This window comes from Kogia breviceps, chromosome 5 (genome assembly GCF_026419965.1).
Source record: "Kogia breviceps isolate mKogBre1 chromosome 5, mKogBre1 haplotype 1, whole genome shotgun sequence".
NCBI classification, from domain to species: domain Eukaryota; kingdom Metazoa; phylum Chordata; class Mammalia; order Artiodactyla; family Physeteridae; genus Kogia; species Kogia breviceps.
In genome coordinates, this window is record NC_081314.1 from 79937184 (window position 1) to 79953141 (window position 15958).

General features: G+C 44.4%; 1 protein-coding gene across 2 annotated transcripts in view; it reads left to right on the plus strand.

Moving 5' to 3' along the window:
• Positions 1-15958, plus strand: part of HEG1 (heart development protein with EGF like domains 1) — a 90202-nt gene that overhangs the window by 23245 nt on the left and 50999 nt on the right. For both annotated transcript variants that reach the window (XM_067034402.1, XM_059064334.2), the window contains exons 2-3: positions 8835-9122; positions 10819-11118. In XM_067034402.1, the coding sequence (XP_066890503.1) occupies positions 8835-9122; positions 10819-11118 (588 nt within the window). The remainder of the gene's footprint in view (positions 1-8834; positions 9123-10818; positions 11119-15958) is intronic.

The following is a 15958-nucleotide window of genomic DNA, read 5'->3' on the forward strand; positions in this document are numbered from 1 at the left end:
ACCTTTTGGCTATTGTGAATAATGCTGCTATGAACATGGGTATACAAGTATCTGATTCCCTGCTGTCTGTTCTTTTGTATATATGCCTAGCAGTGGAATTGCCGGAACATCTGGTGATTCTATGTCTCAGTTTTTGAGGAACCACCAAAATGTTTTCCACAGTAACTGCATCATTTTATATTCCCACCAGCAAAGCACTAAGGTTCCAATTTCTCCACATCCTTGCTAACACTTCTTATTTTTCATTTTTTTGATAATAGCTATCCTAATGAGTGTGAAAGTGAACACTTAAAAAAATTTATAAATGCCACTCACTGACCACATTGTGGATTTGGAACTGTTACTACCCCTTTGGGCCCCAGTCCTCTCATGTGAGGGTCAGAGTAGTTGGTTGCTGACATCCCTAAGGACAGAGGTCGCCTCTGGAGAGGGATGGGGGCACCACAGACAACCCAGCCGATTTCCCAGCTCTGCCCAGAATGAATGATACAAAGTCCTGTGAGTGCTAGCTAGCGAAGCAGGCCACACACACCATACATTAATTTGGGAGGAGCTGGCTGAGCTTCTCTCTTGGTCCATACTGGTGTTCATGTGGGTGTGTTAATTAGAAAAGACACTGGAATGAAAGAGCTGGCCTCTAGTCTCTGCTCTGCCACTTATTTTCTGGGTTATTCTGGGCAAATGACCTCAGTACTGAGCCTCAGTCAGTTTTTTCTTCTATAAAATGGGGCAGGAATTCCTATCCTACCTGCCACTCAGAATGTCAGGATCTAACAGGATAACTTAGCCCCCCCGAAATTATCCTGTAAAAAGTGCTTTGCAGATTGTGAACGTGTGGGATTTCTTAAGTTCATCTCTGAGAATAGGAGCCTAATTTCCTTCTCCCTTAAAGTTCCTGTGAACAGTATCCTCCTCCTCTTGTGGTTTCCACATCCATCACACCAAAGGGATTAAAAAGAAAGCGGGGGGTGGGTTGCAGTCTCTCTATCTTTTTGAAGTCTCTTTTCTTCCCTCCCTGCGTGAGCAATTGAATTTTAGGAAAATCTTTTAAAATTACAAAGAAACCTGCTATCATAGTTCTAAGATACAACCGTGCAGATTCAAGGCACCCAGCTCCACAGCACTCTGAAGAGTGTTTCCCAAGTTGAGGATCCCAGGAAAGCTCCAAGGGGTGGGGGGACAGGAATGGGGAATTCCACAGCTAGGGGTCAGTGTCTTACTGACCTTCCAGAACCTCTCCCTCGTGAACCTTAACCCCTAGCCATCTGACCTTCATCTTCTGTCTTCCAAGCGACACTCGGGAAAGTCCTGGGGACTTTGGTTGACTCATCTCTGTACTTTTTGCAGGCCTGGTGTCCATGGCCTCTCTCTGCTGTATCTCTGCATGCACAGCCTTCCTGACTCCCACTTTTAATGTCATCCTATCCTTCCCTTGTCATCCGTGCGTCTTTCACTGGCTCCTGTCCTCCCGCCAAATTCAAGTTTTCCCCTTCAATTCAGTCCTTGACCCCTACTTTCCCCTTCATCTGCCACCTCTTTGTCCTTCCTCCTGATCAGTAGCCCACATCTTAACTAACTGCCCGTCAGATATTTCCACCTGGAAGTTATAACATCACCCCAAACTTCATATTTTGAAAACAGACTTTTCTTCTCCCATAAATTCATTCTCCATCCAGGCACTACTCCTTTGTTCTCATTCTTTTCATTCCCCATGAAATTCATCTCTGAGTTAGAAGCTAATTTAGAAGTCCTCTTGCTCAGTCTTCCAGCTAATAACATGCAGCTGCTGTCAAGCCAAGTCTGTCCAATTCCAAAGCCCACGTGATAGACACCATCTCGTTCCTCTTAGAAACAGGGAGTGCAGTTGGGTTTAAGGCTGAAGATTGGAGGCTGGTGAGCCTTTCTTTGGCCCTGCTCATTGGTTAGTGCCTTGGAGGCCCCGTGTCACCGAATAAGTGGGGGTGTGATGGAAGGGGACCTGGGTTCAGATTCTTTTCTCTCTGCTGTTGAGCCTGTGACCTTGAACAATCAATCTTTCTGCCCCTCAGACTCTCCATGTGCCATGACACCTACTTGACCAGCTGTCACGTGCATCAAATGAGATAACACAGGTGAAAACACTTAGCACTGGGTAGTGAGATCTGAATCTAAATGGAGGGAAACGAAAATAAAGCGCTTGTGCTTCAACACTGTGCCCCAGAAGCGAGAGTGTAGCTGGCGGCATTTGACATGGGGCCGCGGCAGCGGTAGATGGTGCAGCATGGGGGCGGCTCGGCCGCCGGGAAGAAATTGCCTCTTTGGATGACGGCACACTCCCCGCAAACACCCACTACACGGCTCAGGAACAATGCAAGCTGAAAACCCCCAAATCATGGGGTGGGTGGGGAGGAGTTGACTCTGTAGCAGCTGCTAATTAGGACATCCTACTCCTGGGCCGTGCTAGCATCCCTGATGTTGTTGGTTCACAAACAGATGTTTTGGAACATTAAGACATTACAGAAGTGGAAGTTGTCAACTTGGGGGAAAAAAAAAAACCAAAACAGGCAAAGCAGTAAAACTCTCTTGTTAATTTAATCTCCATTCATGGTACAAGGGAAAGTGATGGCCTGACACAGGGGGCTGAGTGCAGAGGGAAGGATGGTATTTCCAGCTCAAAAGACACCTGGGAAATTGGGACACCTGAACTCCAGTATGAGGCTGGTCGCTGTGGCTCAGTTGCCACGGGATGTGAGTGGGGCTTGAGCAATCGCCTCTGACCCTCTGGGGAGAAGGATGGATGAGGTGAGGAGTGCCAGCCTCCCCTGAGCCTCGGGACGCCCCTTCCTAACCCCCAAGGCTGCCCCTGAGTGTCTGGTGGCACACAGCCTCTTCTCCTCACTGTCCGGCTGGCCCAGGCTCTGCAGCCTGAGGCATACCTTCTCCTTTCTCTAGGGCCAATTCTCTTCTCCACAAAGAGGAAGAGCAGGTTCCCCGATACCTTCCCCTGCATGTGGTAGGTCCCTGTGCAGTCCTGTGCACTTTACTCTGAATTGCTCTCCCACTCAGGGTTTATGCCTGTGCTGAATAGAGAGCCACAACACAAAATTCAACCACAGGAGCCCTAAACAACTCAGGGCTTCTGCAAGGACTTGTCCTTGGACTTCAGTAAATATTTTAGCGTTTGACTCATTGTTCTTCCTGAGATACAGCCTGGAATGGTGTAAAGCACTTGATGTTCACAATCAAACAAGACCTTGAACGGCAGAGAGTGTGGCCTGGGGTGCTGCCTGCCCCAGCCTGCTGGTTTGTTAATCCCTTTTCTGAGGAACAGTTCATATGCAATCAAAGGAGTAGAGGCACATCCAGAGCTAAACGGGGCGGTGGGATACTGTTCTTCTGGAATCCCAGGCCAGTGACATTAGGGGCTTGTCTTGTAAAATTTAATTTTTATTTTTATCAAACTTATGCATGGTTTAAAGATCAAATATGTTTTTTAAGGCTATTATAAAATCCCTGACCACTCCTACCATTGTCATTTTCTGCTTCCCACTTTCAGCCCTTTCAACTGATTCTTTTAGGAATTATGTCCATATCTCTAAATAACATGCTTACGTTACTGTTCATTGTTGTGGTTTTTTTTTGTTTTTGTTTTTGTTTTAGGCAATGTTCATTGATTTCTCTCAATGGAAATTTTATATCATTCCAAGCTCTACCACTTTTATTCTTTAGGGTCAGCTTGAGGAACTTTAAAGTGCATTTTTGACACAGCTCAGAGTTACCTTCTCCAATACAACATGATTCTGATCATCCCCTCCCAACTTATGTGCTATTGTTATCCAGGATTCGCTCTGTCTTGTTTTCTTTCTTTTTTTTTTTTTTAAATTTAATTTTATTTATTTTTGGCTGTGTTGGGTCTTCATTGCTGTGCGTGGACTTTAGTTGTGGCGAGCAGCGGGATACTCTTCGTTGCGGTGCTCGGGCTTCTCATTGTGGTGGCTTCTCTTGTTGCAGAGCACGAGCTCTAGGCACGTGGGCTTCAGTAGTTGCGGTACGTGGGCTCAGTAGTTGTGGCTTGCAGGCTTCAGTAGTTGTGGCTCGCGGGGTCTAGAGCGCAGGCTCAGTAGTTGTGGCACACGGGCTTAGTTGCTCTGCGGCATGTGGGCTCTTCCTGGACCAGGGCTTGAACCCATGTCCCCTGCATTGGCAGGCGGATTCTTAGCCACTGCACCACCAGGGAAGTCGCCATTACCTTTTTGAATATAGCCATTTCTCCTCCTAGAACTCCAATTAGATATATGTTGGACTTTCTCACTCTATCTTCCTTGTCTCTTCACCTCTTTTTCATAGTTTCTATATTTTCATATCATCTCAGCATCTTGTCCTCTGTCTTGTAATTCTTAATTCTCTTTTCAGCCGTATCTAATCTGCTGTTAAGTTTCCTAATTTTAATTATTATTTTTTCAATTCTAGAATTTCCATTCAGATTTCTTTCAAATTTTTTGGCCATTATGTATAGTCTCTTTTTCTCTCATTTTCAATTTCTTCTTATTTCTTTTCATGGAGTTTTGTGTACTTACATTCTTTGTCTGATAATTCTAGTAGTTGAAGTCTTTGCTTGCCTAGTTTGCTGACTTTTGCCTACAGATGCCTTTTTCTTGTTTATTTTGTGATTTTTTTTTTTACTGTGATCTCTTATTCCTTAGGATTTTATCAGTAAATAATAAATTGGATTGAAGGTAAGTTTATCTAGAGAGAGAATTCACATTTATTTCTGCCAAGTACCCAGAGGCACTGTATATCAGGACCACTTTTCCTCCCCAGTAACAGAATATGCGTGCATGTGTGTGTGTGTGTGTGTGTGTGTGTGTGTGTGTGTGTGTGGTTTGAGATATAATTTATATACCATAAAATTCAGCCTTTTAAAGTACAGGCATACCTCAGAGATATTGTGGGTTCAATTCCAGACCACTGCAATAAAGCGAATATCACAATAAAGCAAGTCACACGAAATTTTTGGTTTCCTAGTGCATATAAAAGTTATGTTTACACCATACTGTAGTATGTTAAGTATGCAATAGCATTATGTCTAAAAGATACAATGTACATATCTTAGTTAAAAATAATGCTGTTGGTACCAATAGACTTGCTTGATACAGGGTTTCCACAAACTTTGAATTTGTAAAAGATGCAGTATCTGTGAGGCACAATAAAATGAGGTATGCCTGTATATAATTCACTGGTTTTTAGTGTATTCACAAGGGTCAGGACTACTTTTTTAAAAATTTTAATTTTATTGGTGTATAGTTGATTTACAGTGTTGTTAGTTTCAGGTTTACAGCAAAGTGATTCAGTTATACATATACATATATTCATTCTTTTTTAGATTCTTTTCTCTTATAGGTTATCATAGAATATTGAATTGAGTTCCCTGTGCTATACAGTTGTCCTTGTTGGTTACCTATCTTATACATAGTAGTGTGTGTATGTTCATCCCAAGCTCCTGATTTATCCCTCCTCCCTACATTTCCCCTTTGACAACCGTAAGTTTTTTTTCGATATCTGTAAGACTGTTTGTTTTGTAAATAAGTACATTTGTATTATTATTATGTTAACACCTTTATTGGAGTATAACTGTTTTACAATGGTGTGTTAGTTTCTGCTTTACAACAAAGTGAATCAGTTATACATATACATATGTTCCCATAGCTCTTCCCTCTTGCGTCACCCTCCCTCCCACCCTCCCTATCCCACCCCTCTAGGTGGTCACAAAGCACAGAGGTATTTGTATTATTTTTTAAAAATTAGATTCCAGGACTTCCCTGGCGATCCAGTGGTTAAGACTCTGCACTTCCAACGCAGCGGAGGCAGGTTCGATCCCTGGTTGGGGAACTAAGATACCACATGCTGTGAGGCATGACCAAAAAAAAATTAGATTCCACATGAGTGATATCATATGATATTTGTCTTTCTCTGTCTGACTTACTTCACTTAGTATGGTAATCTCTATAGGTAATCTCTATAGGTATGGTAATCATCTCTTCACTTCACTTAGTATGGTAATCTCTGTATATAATCTCCTCCGTGCCTTTCTCCTTACTTTCACAGGGAACACTTCACTTGACACTGCTGGTCACCAAATTCTTCCCCACATCAGGCAATTCTGTGGCACCAGCTGAATGTCCTACAATGTAACTCAATTCTGACACTACCTGAAGAGAGCATCGGATCCCACGGGTTAAGGGCTCCATCCCATAAAGCTGCCCCCACCCACTTCAGCTGCCAATCACAAGTCCAGGTTGTCACCTATGCTTCTGACCGAGGCTGCACATCCGGGGTTCCCATGACCCCCCCCATTCCCACGACCCACCCCACCCCCCAGATTCCATTAATTTGCTAGAGCAGCTCACAGAACTCAGGGAGACACTTACTTACGTGTTTTTTTTTTTTTTTTTTTTTTTTTTTTTTGTGGTACACGGGCCTCTCACTGTTGTGGCCTCTCCCGTTGCGGAGCACAGGCTCCGGACGCGCAGGCTCAGCGGCCATGGCTCACGGGCCCAGCCGCTACGCGGCATGTGGGATCTTCCCGGACCAGGGCACGAACCTGTGTCCCCTGCATCGGCAGGCAGGCTCTCAACCACTGCGCCACCAGGGAAGCCCAGGACCACTTTTAAACACACCCTTGGCTTGAGGTTTAGACCACACAGGTATTGTGAGTATGTGCTGCACCCCCGTATGAGGGCTAGCTTTATGGTTATAAATTCTTGAGTGAGAGTTATTTTTCCAGATTTCCTTGCTGTCCTCTTCTGCAGGGCAGGTTTGTTTCTATTTGCCTTACATCCAAGGTATAGCCCTGGTCCTAACTTCCTATAGGAGTTTCCTCTCAGACTCCCTCCTTAAGAATTTTGTCTCTTATCTCCTGCATCCCTGTGGCCATCAGAACAGAAGTTCAAGGTCATAAATATTGAGCAGGTGCCCCAGGGCAGCTGCCAGCTTCAGAGTTAGCTCAACTCTCTGAATTCCAACTCTCAGTTCATTTTTGACTTCAGAAGATTTGTGTGCCAACTCAGCAATGCATTTAGAAGTATTTTTTTTTAAACTATTTTATTCAGCATTTTTAGTTGTTGTCAGTGGCAGGGTTATTCAGGATACTGCAGGACTATTGTCTACCTTTTAGTTTTGTTTATAGCGTCCATTTTTCCTGCCTTCCATTTTTAGTCAACCCTCCAGGGAGACAGCATGGTTCAGTGCTAACCATGTCCTGTCTTCATGTGGCCATTCTTTTCCTTTTGAAGACTGGAATTCCTTGAGCTGACTGGATCTTGGGATATCCATCCTTTGTTCCCTGAAGAAGGGGACGTGGCTGCTTCCAGAGGCCCAGCCATGCTCACCATTGGCCAAGCCTCACGCTCATTTTGAGGCTGTAATAGAGCTAAATCCATTTCCTTCCCTCTGCTCATGGCTTACCAGTTTTGGGGCATGGGTTTTAAGTCCCTTCTGCCTCCCCACATCTTTTTTTCTGGCTTCTTTTGAGAATAACTTCTCTCATTGTGCCAAGTTGACCAAGAGGGTAGGGAAGGCACCCTCAAATCCTTTCGCTTCCTCTTTGGAGGCCAGCTTGCCTTTGCAGCTCAGAGAGGGAAGCACTAAGGTTACATGCTGTGTGGGTCACTCACTGCTGTCCATAACCCCAGAGTCCCAAGTTGAACTTGTGGACTTGGTGGCTGCCCCAGAAACACCCCTCCACATCCCATTTCTAGCTGATTGTGTACCTTGCCTGTCTGGGCCTGGGAAGCTCCCTCCCCCTTAGGAAGCTTCTGTTAATTATCACTTACAGGAAACAGAATAGGAAGCATGAAAACAGTACTTCTCAAGGGGCTTGGGGAGGAAATGATTCCCTTAGGAAAGTTTGTCAGAATCTCTTTACGGAAGAATTTATAATCACCACCCCTCCAACTCCAGTAAGTGAGGCACTGCTTCAGGTTGGAGTGGACCAGCGTGGGGACAGTGTTGAGTACCATTACTCTAGAGTTGCACCGTCCATATAGCAGCCACGTGTGGCTAGCGTGCTTTTGAAGTGTGGCCAGCAAAATACTCTCTGGATTTTAAAGGTTTAATACCAAAAAAAGAATGCAAAATATCTCGGTAATTTTTATATCAATTACATATTGAAGTACCATTTTGAATATGTTGGAGTAAATAAAATATTTATTAAAGTTAATTTCACCTGTTTCTTTTTACTTTAAAAAATGTGGGTACTACCGAATGTAAAGTTACCTGTGTGGCTTGCATTTGTGGCTTACTTTATACATCTCTGGGACAGGGCTGATCTAGAAGATAACTTGCTCCTTTGGGATTGTGTGTGTGTGTGTGCGCGCCCACGTGTGTATGATATTTTGAGTTGAACTGTAGGTTCTGCCTGCAGCCTTTACTGGTCCGATGGTTGGCCATTTTTGCCTGACTCGTATAGATAGAAGTGACTTCACTCATCCCCACAGAGCTTTCTCAACAGCCCCCGATCCTAAGCAGAAAGAAAAATATCATTCCCAAATGGGAAAATAAAAACAGGTTTTTTTCAAGGACCCATGTGATCAGCAATAACTTTAAATTGGTCTCTTTCTATCAATTTTCATCACTTATTCCACTTATTATAAAATTTAACCCTATATAGTACTGTTGCTTCATAATTTCTTCCTCTGGATTGCAAGAATAATTGCTGTTGGAAAAAAGAAAGGTGAGATCATTCTCCTTGAATCCACTTCTCCACTGATATATCTGCTCATATACCTTTTCTGAAGGTTTACTTCTCTTTTCAGAAGCCAACAAGTCCTCACTGATCCATTTTCCTATGGTTTCAGCTGCTGTAAAAAACCACTGGCTAGAAAGCAACACTGAACAACCCCACACAGAAAATATTACCTTTGATCAGAATCAAGTGGACTTTTCAACAGTGGCCGCCAAGGAGGATGTGATGGTTCAGACCCCCAGGAAGAGCCACACTTCTTCAGATGCTCCAGGAAACTTCACTCCACAAACTGAAACAGCAGCTACAGGAAGAAGTAACTCTTCAAGGGGGACAGATTTCACCATTTCCCCTGTTGGGCCTGAGAGAGCAGCCGCTCTGACTTCCCAGAGCAGCACCTTAGGTGAGTTTGTGCTGATGACACTCATGTCACGCATGTATGTCCAGTCCTGGAAAAACCTAATGTCTGCTGGTCTCTTCCTTCCCCCATCCTGAGCTGCAGTGCTCAGCCAAGGGTCCTGGGCCGGGGTCAACCACACCTGTGCCTTAGGCTCCACCTGTGGCTCACTGTGGTTAATTGAGTTGTAAGCCTAGACCAGGTGAGGGTGCAGTTTTGCTGAGTGGCCTGACCAGTGCCATGGAATCTACATTCCACGGCCAGACTGGATCCACACAACATCAGCAGTCCTGCCACACGCTGCAGTCTCCTAGGTGCCGGGTCTGGTGGGCTACTTGGCTGCGTGTTTGTGTTAATGTAGCTCAGATGGCTGTTCTCGCTGCAGTCCGCACAGCTCTGTGGTTTGCCATTTTTAGCAAAGGATTTCAAGAAGGGCCTGGGGCTGGATGAGCCAGATTTGATTGAAGAAGGGAAGACAAAGAAAGCTAGCACCAACTAGTACCTATGCTATACCAACATGCCTCTCAATTCTCACAGCCAGTGGTGAGGTCACATTACTCTCACTTTAGGAATTCGGAAACTGAAGCTAGAGAAATTAATCAATCCAACGTGTGCAGGTCAAACAGTTAATAGGTTTCAGAGCTGAGATTTGTGCCTAAGCCTGTACTGGTGGGAAGGGTGGCTGAGGAGTGGGATGCCTGGACCATATGAGCAAAGATACAGAGGAAGGAAGAGAAGTGTGGCCTCTTCGTGGGTGGCAAGGCCAGCAGCCTCCCTCGGGGCGGACATAAGTCACACACAGAGGAGAGGAGCTGCGGGTAGGACAGTCATGTGGGTGGGGTTAGGCACAACTACTGAGGACTTTGAAAACCAAGCAGTTTTGATTTGGTGTGGTGGGAAAAGTCACTGGAGGTTTTTGAACAGGCAGTGACATGATTAAAGTGAATTTGGGCAGGTTCACTTGGCACGTGGGTATAAGATGTCTGGGGTGAGAGACGGGGCAGATGGAACCTGGAGTCCAGGGCACCACCCAGGCAGACCCAGAAATCCAGATACCAGGTGCTAACATGTGGCCTTCCGGCCTCGGGGATGGAGAGGAAGGGATTGGTAAAGACTTGATAAAATCGATACAGCTTGGTGATGTGATGGCCTAAAAGTAGAGGCTGAAGCCATCAAAGATGACCCCATGGCTTCACACCCTAGTGATGGGAGGTCTGCTTGGGGGACTCAGTTCTGTAAAGAGTACATAGGACAGTATTTTAAGTTCCATTCGTGAATGACGGATATAAGAGCTTAGAAACTGCACGTGATGCAGCCTGGGTTTGTCGGTCCTCCAGATAGTGGAATTTTGTTTATGTTTAAATTCAAGTAAATTCTGGGACCAACTTTGTGGAATGTGAGTGATGAGTCATGATGATCAGAAGCCGGCCTCTGGTTCTTTATCATCTGCTACTTAGCTTCATTGTGCCCCTTTGCTGATAATTTTACCACAAAATGCAGAATCTTTGTTTGTGAGATCTGAAAACAGTCTTTGTCTTGGTTTGTGGTCTTTCCTTCAGGAGGTGATTTTTCATAGAATGAACAATGGTCCTAATTTCTTCTCGTGTCTATTTTATAGAGGTCAGAGGTGAGCCCACTCAAAGATTGTTCAGACATTTGAAAGTCTGCTGGTGGAATTTTAATTGTTGCTGTCTGCTTTCAGCCTTGGGAAGGCGTCACCCGCCGTCCAGCAGTTCAGGGTCAGAAGGAAGCACCGCCCCATCTCACACGGAAAGCAGAACATCCTGGGGTTCCCCGGCAAGGGGGCAGGGGCTCCCTGAAGAAGTGACTGTGCATACCCAAGCGGCTGCCACTTCAGTTTTGACCCAGTCTTCTCTTCCTGCTGTGGAGCGGGGAGAAGAGACCACACTCCCCAGGCAGAGAGATTCCTCAGGACCAGAGCTCTCCTGGCTGCCTCTTTCCAGGACACCGGCTTACTTCCCTCCCTCAGACCAGTCCGCATGTGAGTACTGCTATCCCAGCTGCACCCTCTGAAGTCATTCGGAATGGAAATAAATAGCCCCGGATAGCCATCTGGTTACATGCTCATCACAGGGGCTAAGGGGAAAGGACTTTAAGTAAGCACCAATGCAAAGTATTGGTTCAAAGTACAACCTGCCCAATTTATCTCAGTGTTGAAGTTCATGTTTAAAATGTATTTTCTGGGCTTCCCTGGTGGCGCAGTGGTTGAGAGTCCGCCTGCCGATGCAGGGGACACGGGTTCGTGCCCCGGTCCGGGAAGATCCCACATGCCGCAGAGCGGCTGGGCCCGTGAGCCATGGCCGCTGAGCCTGCGCGTCCGGAGCCTGTGCTCCGCAGAGGGAGAGGCCACAACAGTGAGAGGCCCGCGTACCGCAAGTATTTTCTTTAACTGTATAAGGAGGAAAATAATAGTTGGTCTGGTGGCTGCTCTAGGCCTTTCCGTCCACCAACCCCTGCTTTTCCCGTCTCCCCACACATACACACATACACGCATAACAAAGACTGAGTGCGGCTGGTGTGTGGTCTTGCACAAGGGGCCACATTCTGGGGTGAATGAAATGGTGAACAATTGTTTCATTTGTTGAGGAGTTATAGTTGTATTTCTTCATTATTGCAAAAATGTTTCTTTCAATGGCAAAGATAACATAGATAGACATTTGTCTGGGCATCATTTCCAAAGAACTATACAGGCAGGTGTTTGCAAGACTGCAGCAGTGGAGCACTTGCCTCTCTGCGTTCCAACCCCTGGTCATCAGTTACGTCTCTGCGCAGGCCTTCCGTCTCCACTGAGCCTTCTGTCAACCCTCTGAGTCTCTGTGCCATGTACCTTGTCACACCAGCTTATCTGATGCCTTCTACCCAGATAGACTGTAATCCGCTTGAAGACACAGATTGTGTTTATTACTTCTCTTAGGTTCCCCTGCCCCACAATGAGGTACAGTTGAAGAGTAAGGGGATGGGCATGTACCCAAATATCACAGGGTTCATCCAGCCACAGGCCAGTGTTGGAAACTGCCCACTGTTTCTCTTTTCCAAGGTTTTATACCGAGGCTGTGTGTGCTTCTTGTGTTTTCATCTCCATGCCATAGGGAGCAGGACAGAGAGGGTTGGAAATATTCTTGGGAAATAGGTGGCTTCAGAAATTGCCATTTCAAAATTTTCATAGGCCAGAGGTTTTTAGAAGTACTTTACAAGACTAGGGGTTCAGGTTTATGTCATCAAAGCAAAAACAGAACCCAGAGGTCCTTTCTGGAATGCCTATTTAAAGCAGCCCATTCCCCTTCCATGTCCTCTGTATACAGTTTCCTGCTGACTGGGTATATATATAATTTATGATTCATATTTTTAGGAGATTGGTTTTTAAGATTCTCCTTAAACATTGGTTAGATAGGATAAAAGCTACGATCCTATCCAGCTTCAAAGTTCTGTGGTTCAGTGGTTTACAACCAGCTTTATGAAATGGTGGAAAGGAAGCATTTTCTAGGAAGCTAAACTTGATTCTGGTCAGGGTCATTTAATATTTATACTTTAAATTCAACCCACTACTGTGGTATATATACTGTGGTATATTTGAAAATCAGCCTATGTTTCCAACTACTGGCCTTGACTCTGTAGTCACCTATACTTTTTAACATTAAAAAAATAATTAGCCCTCCAATTCCTTGAGCATTCATTCTTTTAGAACCTTATACTTTTAATTTTTGAAGAGTTCTACCATATCGTTCCTCTTCCTTGAGTTTCACTGAGCATTTCTGTTTCTTCTTAGTGAACTGGATGTTCTGTGCTAGGTAGGGTCCCACCTCCCTCTTAGATACTGGAGGGGGCTTTGTGTGCTGTTAAATGAGGGGATAGTCAGGCAGGCATCCAGAACTGCCTGGATCTAGCCTGACAGCCCGTGCTCTCCTCCCTGCAGGGATGCAGAGGGGACATGAACGAGGATCCGAAGCCACATGGGAAACGAAGCTCTGCTTTATTTTTAATGCTGGGCTGGTCCCTGCTACCCTGCTAACCAGAGCTCTGGTGTACCTCCTACCTCCTCTAAAATCCAAATCTTGAGATTTATATTTTCTGAGCACAGGATCTAGGAGCGCTAGGCATGCAGGCAAGAGTGCTGAGAAAGCCAGTAGGACTTGCCCAAGGCAGACCGGGAGTCACCCAGCCCAACTGGCCTCTCTGTAGGGAATCGAAGCCAAGAGGGAGTGGGGTAGGGGCGTGTGCTTTGTGACACTTGGCTGCTCTGTCCACTAGTAAACGTGACCCAGTGAAAGTCCTGGCGCTTGGACCAGTCAGATGAATGATGCTTCTTACTAGGTGAGCGCTAGGATTCCATCCAGGAGCCTGGCCTGGGGAGGATGGGAGTCCTTATTTGAAACATGAAGGGATTAGACCAGTTGATCCTAAAGATCCTTTCTAGTTCCAGCATCTGTTATTCCAAACACATCAGCCTTTGTATTCAGTGACTCCTTTCACTTCTCATTCTGCTACCTAGAAACATACACACAACACAACCTCTTCTGAGGCTCAGGTAGTCAGGGGTTACCTGCTTCCAAAAATAAATTGCATGCTAATAAATGTATGTGTTAAAGGAGGTAAAAGCCCAGACAGCTAACTCAGATTTTATAAAAAGAGATCGGAAGCTGTTTGAAATTATTTTGCTTGCTGCTTTAGATCTTTTGTTGCTTTTTTTCCTTCTGTACTTTTAATATTTTCTATAATGACCATGTACTATTTGATAATTAGGGGGAAAAGTAAGCAAAGCAACTAATAGGGGATAAAGTTCTCTTTTAAAGGCAAAAAGAGATATGTGTATGTTGAATTATGTGAAAATGGCTACAATTGAGCACTGAATTTAGTACTGAGCTTCCTGGAAGCCAGGGCGCAAAGGGAAACCAGGTGAGGCATGATATTATTGTCAGATAAGGTGAGTATACAATTTCATCCATAGGCTTCAGTGTTTTGGGGGCAGTACATTCTAAGGGGAATATTAATATAAGGAATATTGAGGCTCATAACAGAAAATGCCTTCAATTGCTGTTTTGTGGAAACTGTGCTGATGTTCTTTAAAAGGTGATATATTCTGTCGATTCTTAATAGGAGCTGAGGGTGTAATAATGGATCTCAACTCATGGAAGTGTTTCTGTGGGTAGCTGAGCTAATGTGGTCCAGGTAAATTGCTTCGTGGTGATTTCACTTTGTAAAGGAAGAGGATATAAATAACTTAGAAGGTTGTAGATTTAGCATATCTTTCTCAAATATCAGTCGCTCCTGCCAGATTTTTGGCAAGTTGTGGATAGCAGCCAAGCCAAGGGTGAGCACTGTGATGCATGCCTGAGGCTCCAGTATGTTGTGTTGTGAAGGGAAAGTGACCCATATAGTTTTCTCAGAGGAGTAGGCGTTCTTTTCACCTCCTATTTTAAAGATAGGGAATTTAGTTTTTTTCTGCTCCCAAATGGATGGTCTTCCCATTTTTGAATGGCTGCTTCAAGGGTAGAAAATGAACAAGGAAAGGCAATTATTAAATAATCAATAGTGCTGGTCTGCTGATTAGAAACATGGTACATTTCACCCTAGATGTATTTAGCAGGCGCTCATTTAGTAACGTAAGTGGTGACTCTAGGTTAGTTTGACCAAGCATTTTCTCCTTTTATTAAGAAGCACCAGCTCTACAGAAGTATTCACACTGTTTCGTAGCTTTACTGTGAGGATTGAGCAAGTTATAGATATAAAGTACTTACTTAGCACAATATATGGAGGTGTACATGAAGTAGTGGCACATCATAATTGGTTAGTAAAAGGCAGAGCTTTTAATACTGATGATAATGAGATGGTGAAGCAGTGTTCCACAGAGCCCTCAGGGTCAGGGAAAACCTAGCCATTTTCCTTTTGTGACTTCCAGCAGTCGTTACTTTACAATTGTATTTCTGAGGCCATTGCTTTGCTGGACAGGTATTCATGCCGAGTCCAGTAAAACCTCACTGTGCATTGAATTCATGAAATAATGCAATTTACTGGGAATAAAAGTGTTTTGAAAGAGCACTCGACAATCTGATGAGGCTGTAATTGGTGGATATAGATGGTGGCTCTAATGAAGTTAGGCCTGAGAAGCTAAGTGGGCAAGTGAGGATTTGGGGCATGTCTGTGTTGTGCTTTCCTTTTTTTATACTGAACCTTTTTTGTTTGTTTGTTTGTTTGTTTGTTTGGAGCAGAGAAAGTTTTATCGCAGGGTCAAGCAAGGAGAATGGGTGGCTTGTGCTCAAAAACCCCAGGTCCATTTGTTTTTATTTTTAAGTAGGTATGGCTATAGGATAAAACTATTTTTGTGTCCAGGTCTTTATATTCCCATGTTTTAATTACTAATTTTATGGATTGCCTGCATCTTCCTTGTCTCCATGAAGGTCCAGTGACCAGACCTGTGGCCTATGTTCTAGGTATACCCGGTTCTATGGTTTTGTACAAAAGTGAAAGGAACCTTTCTGTTTCCTGTGCTCTCCCTATATGTATATATTTGACATTTATTTGTGCTTTTGGTCATGACTGCACATTGGACTCATCTTCAGGGAACCGTTTATAATGAGAACTTTCTTTTCTCCTTTCCTGAGTCATAATTAACAATTTGAAGCCTTTCATTATATAGGTATAGAGAGTACTTTTTAAAAATTTTGGCTTAAAAAGAAAAAAAAGCACTCTTCCTTCGTACCTTTGGATCTTGCCCACTCACCAAGCTTTCCTGCAGTTTATTCCTGTTTGGAATGAAGATTTCAATGTGCCCTTCTGGAGGTCATTTCTCAGGGTGTCCTTTGGAAAGTTCTCTGTGGAAGGGA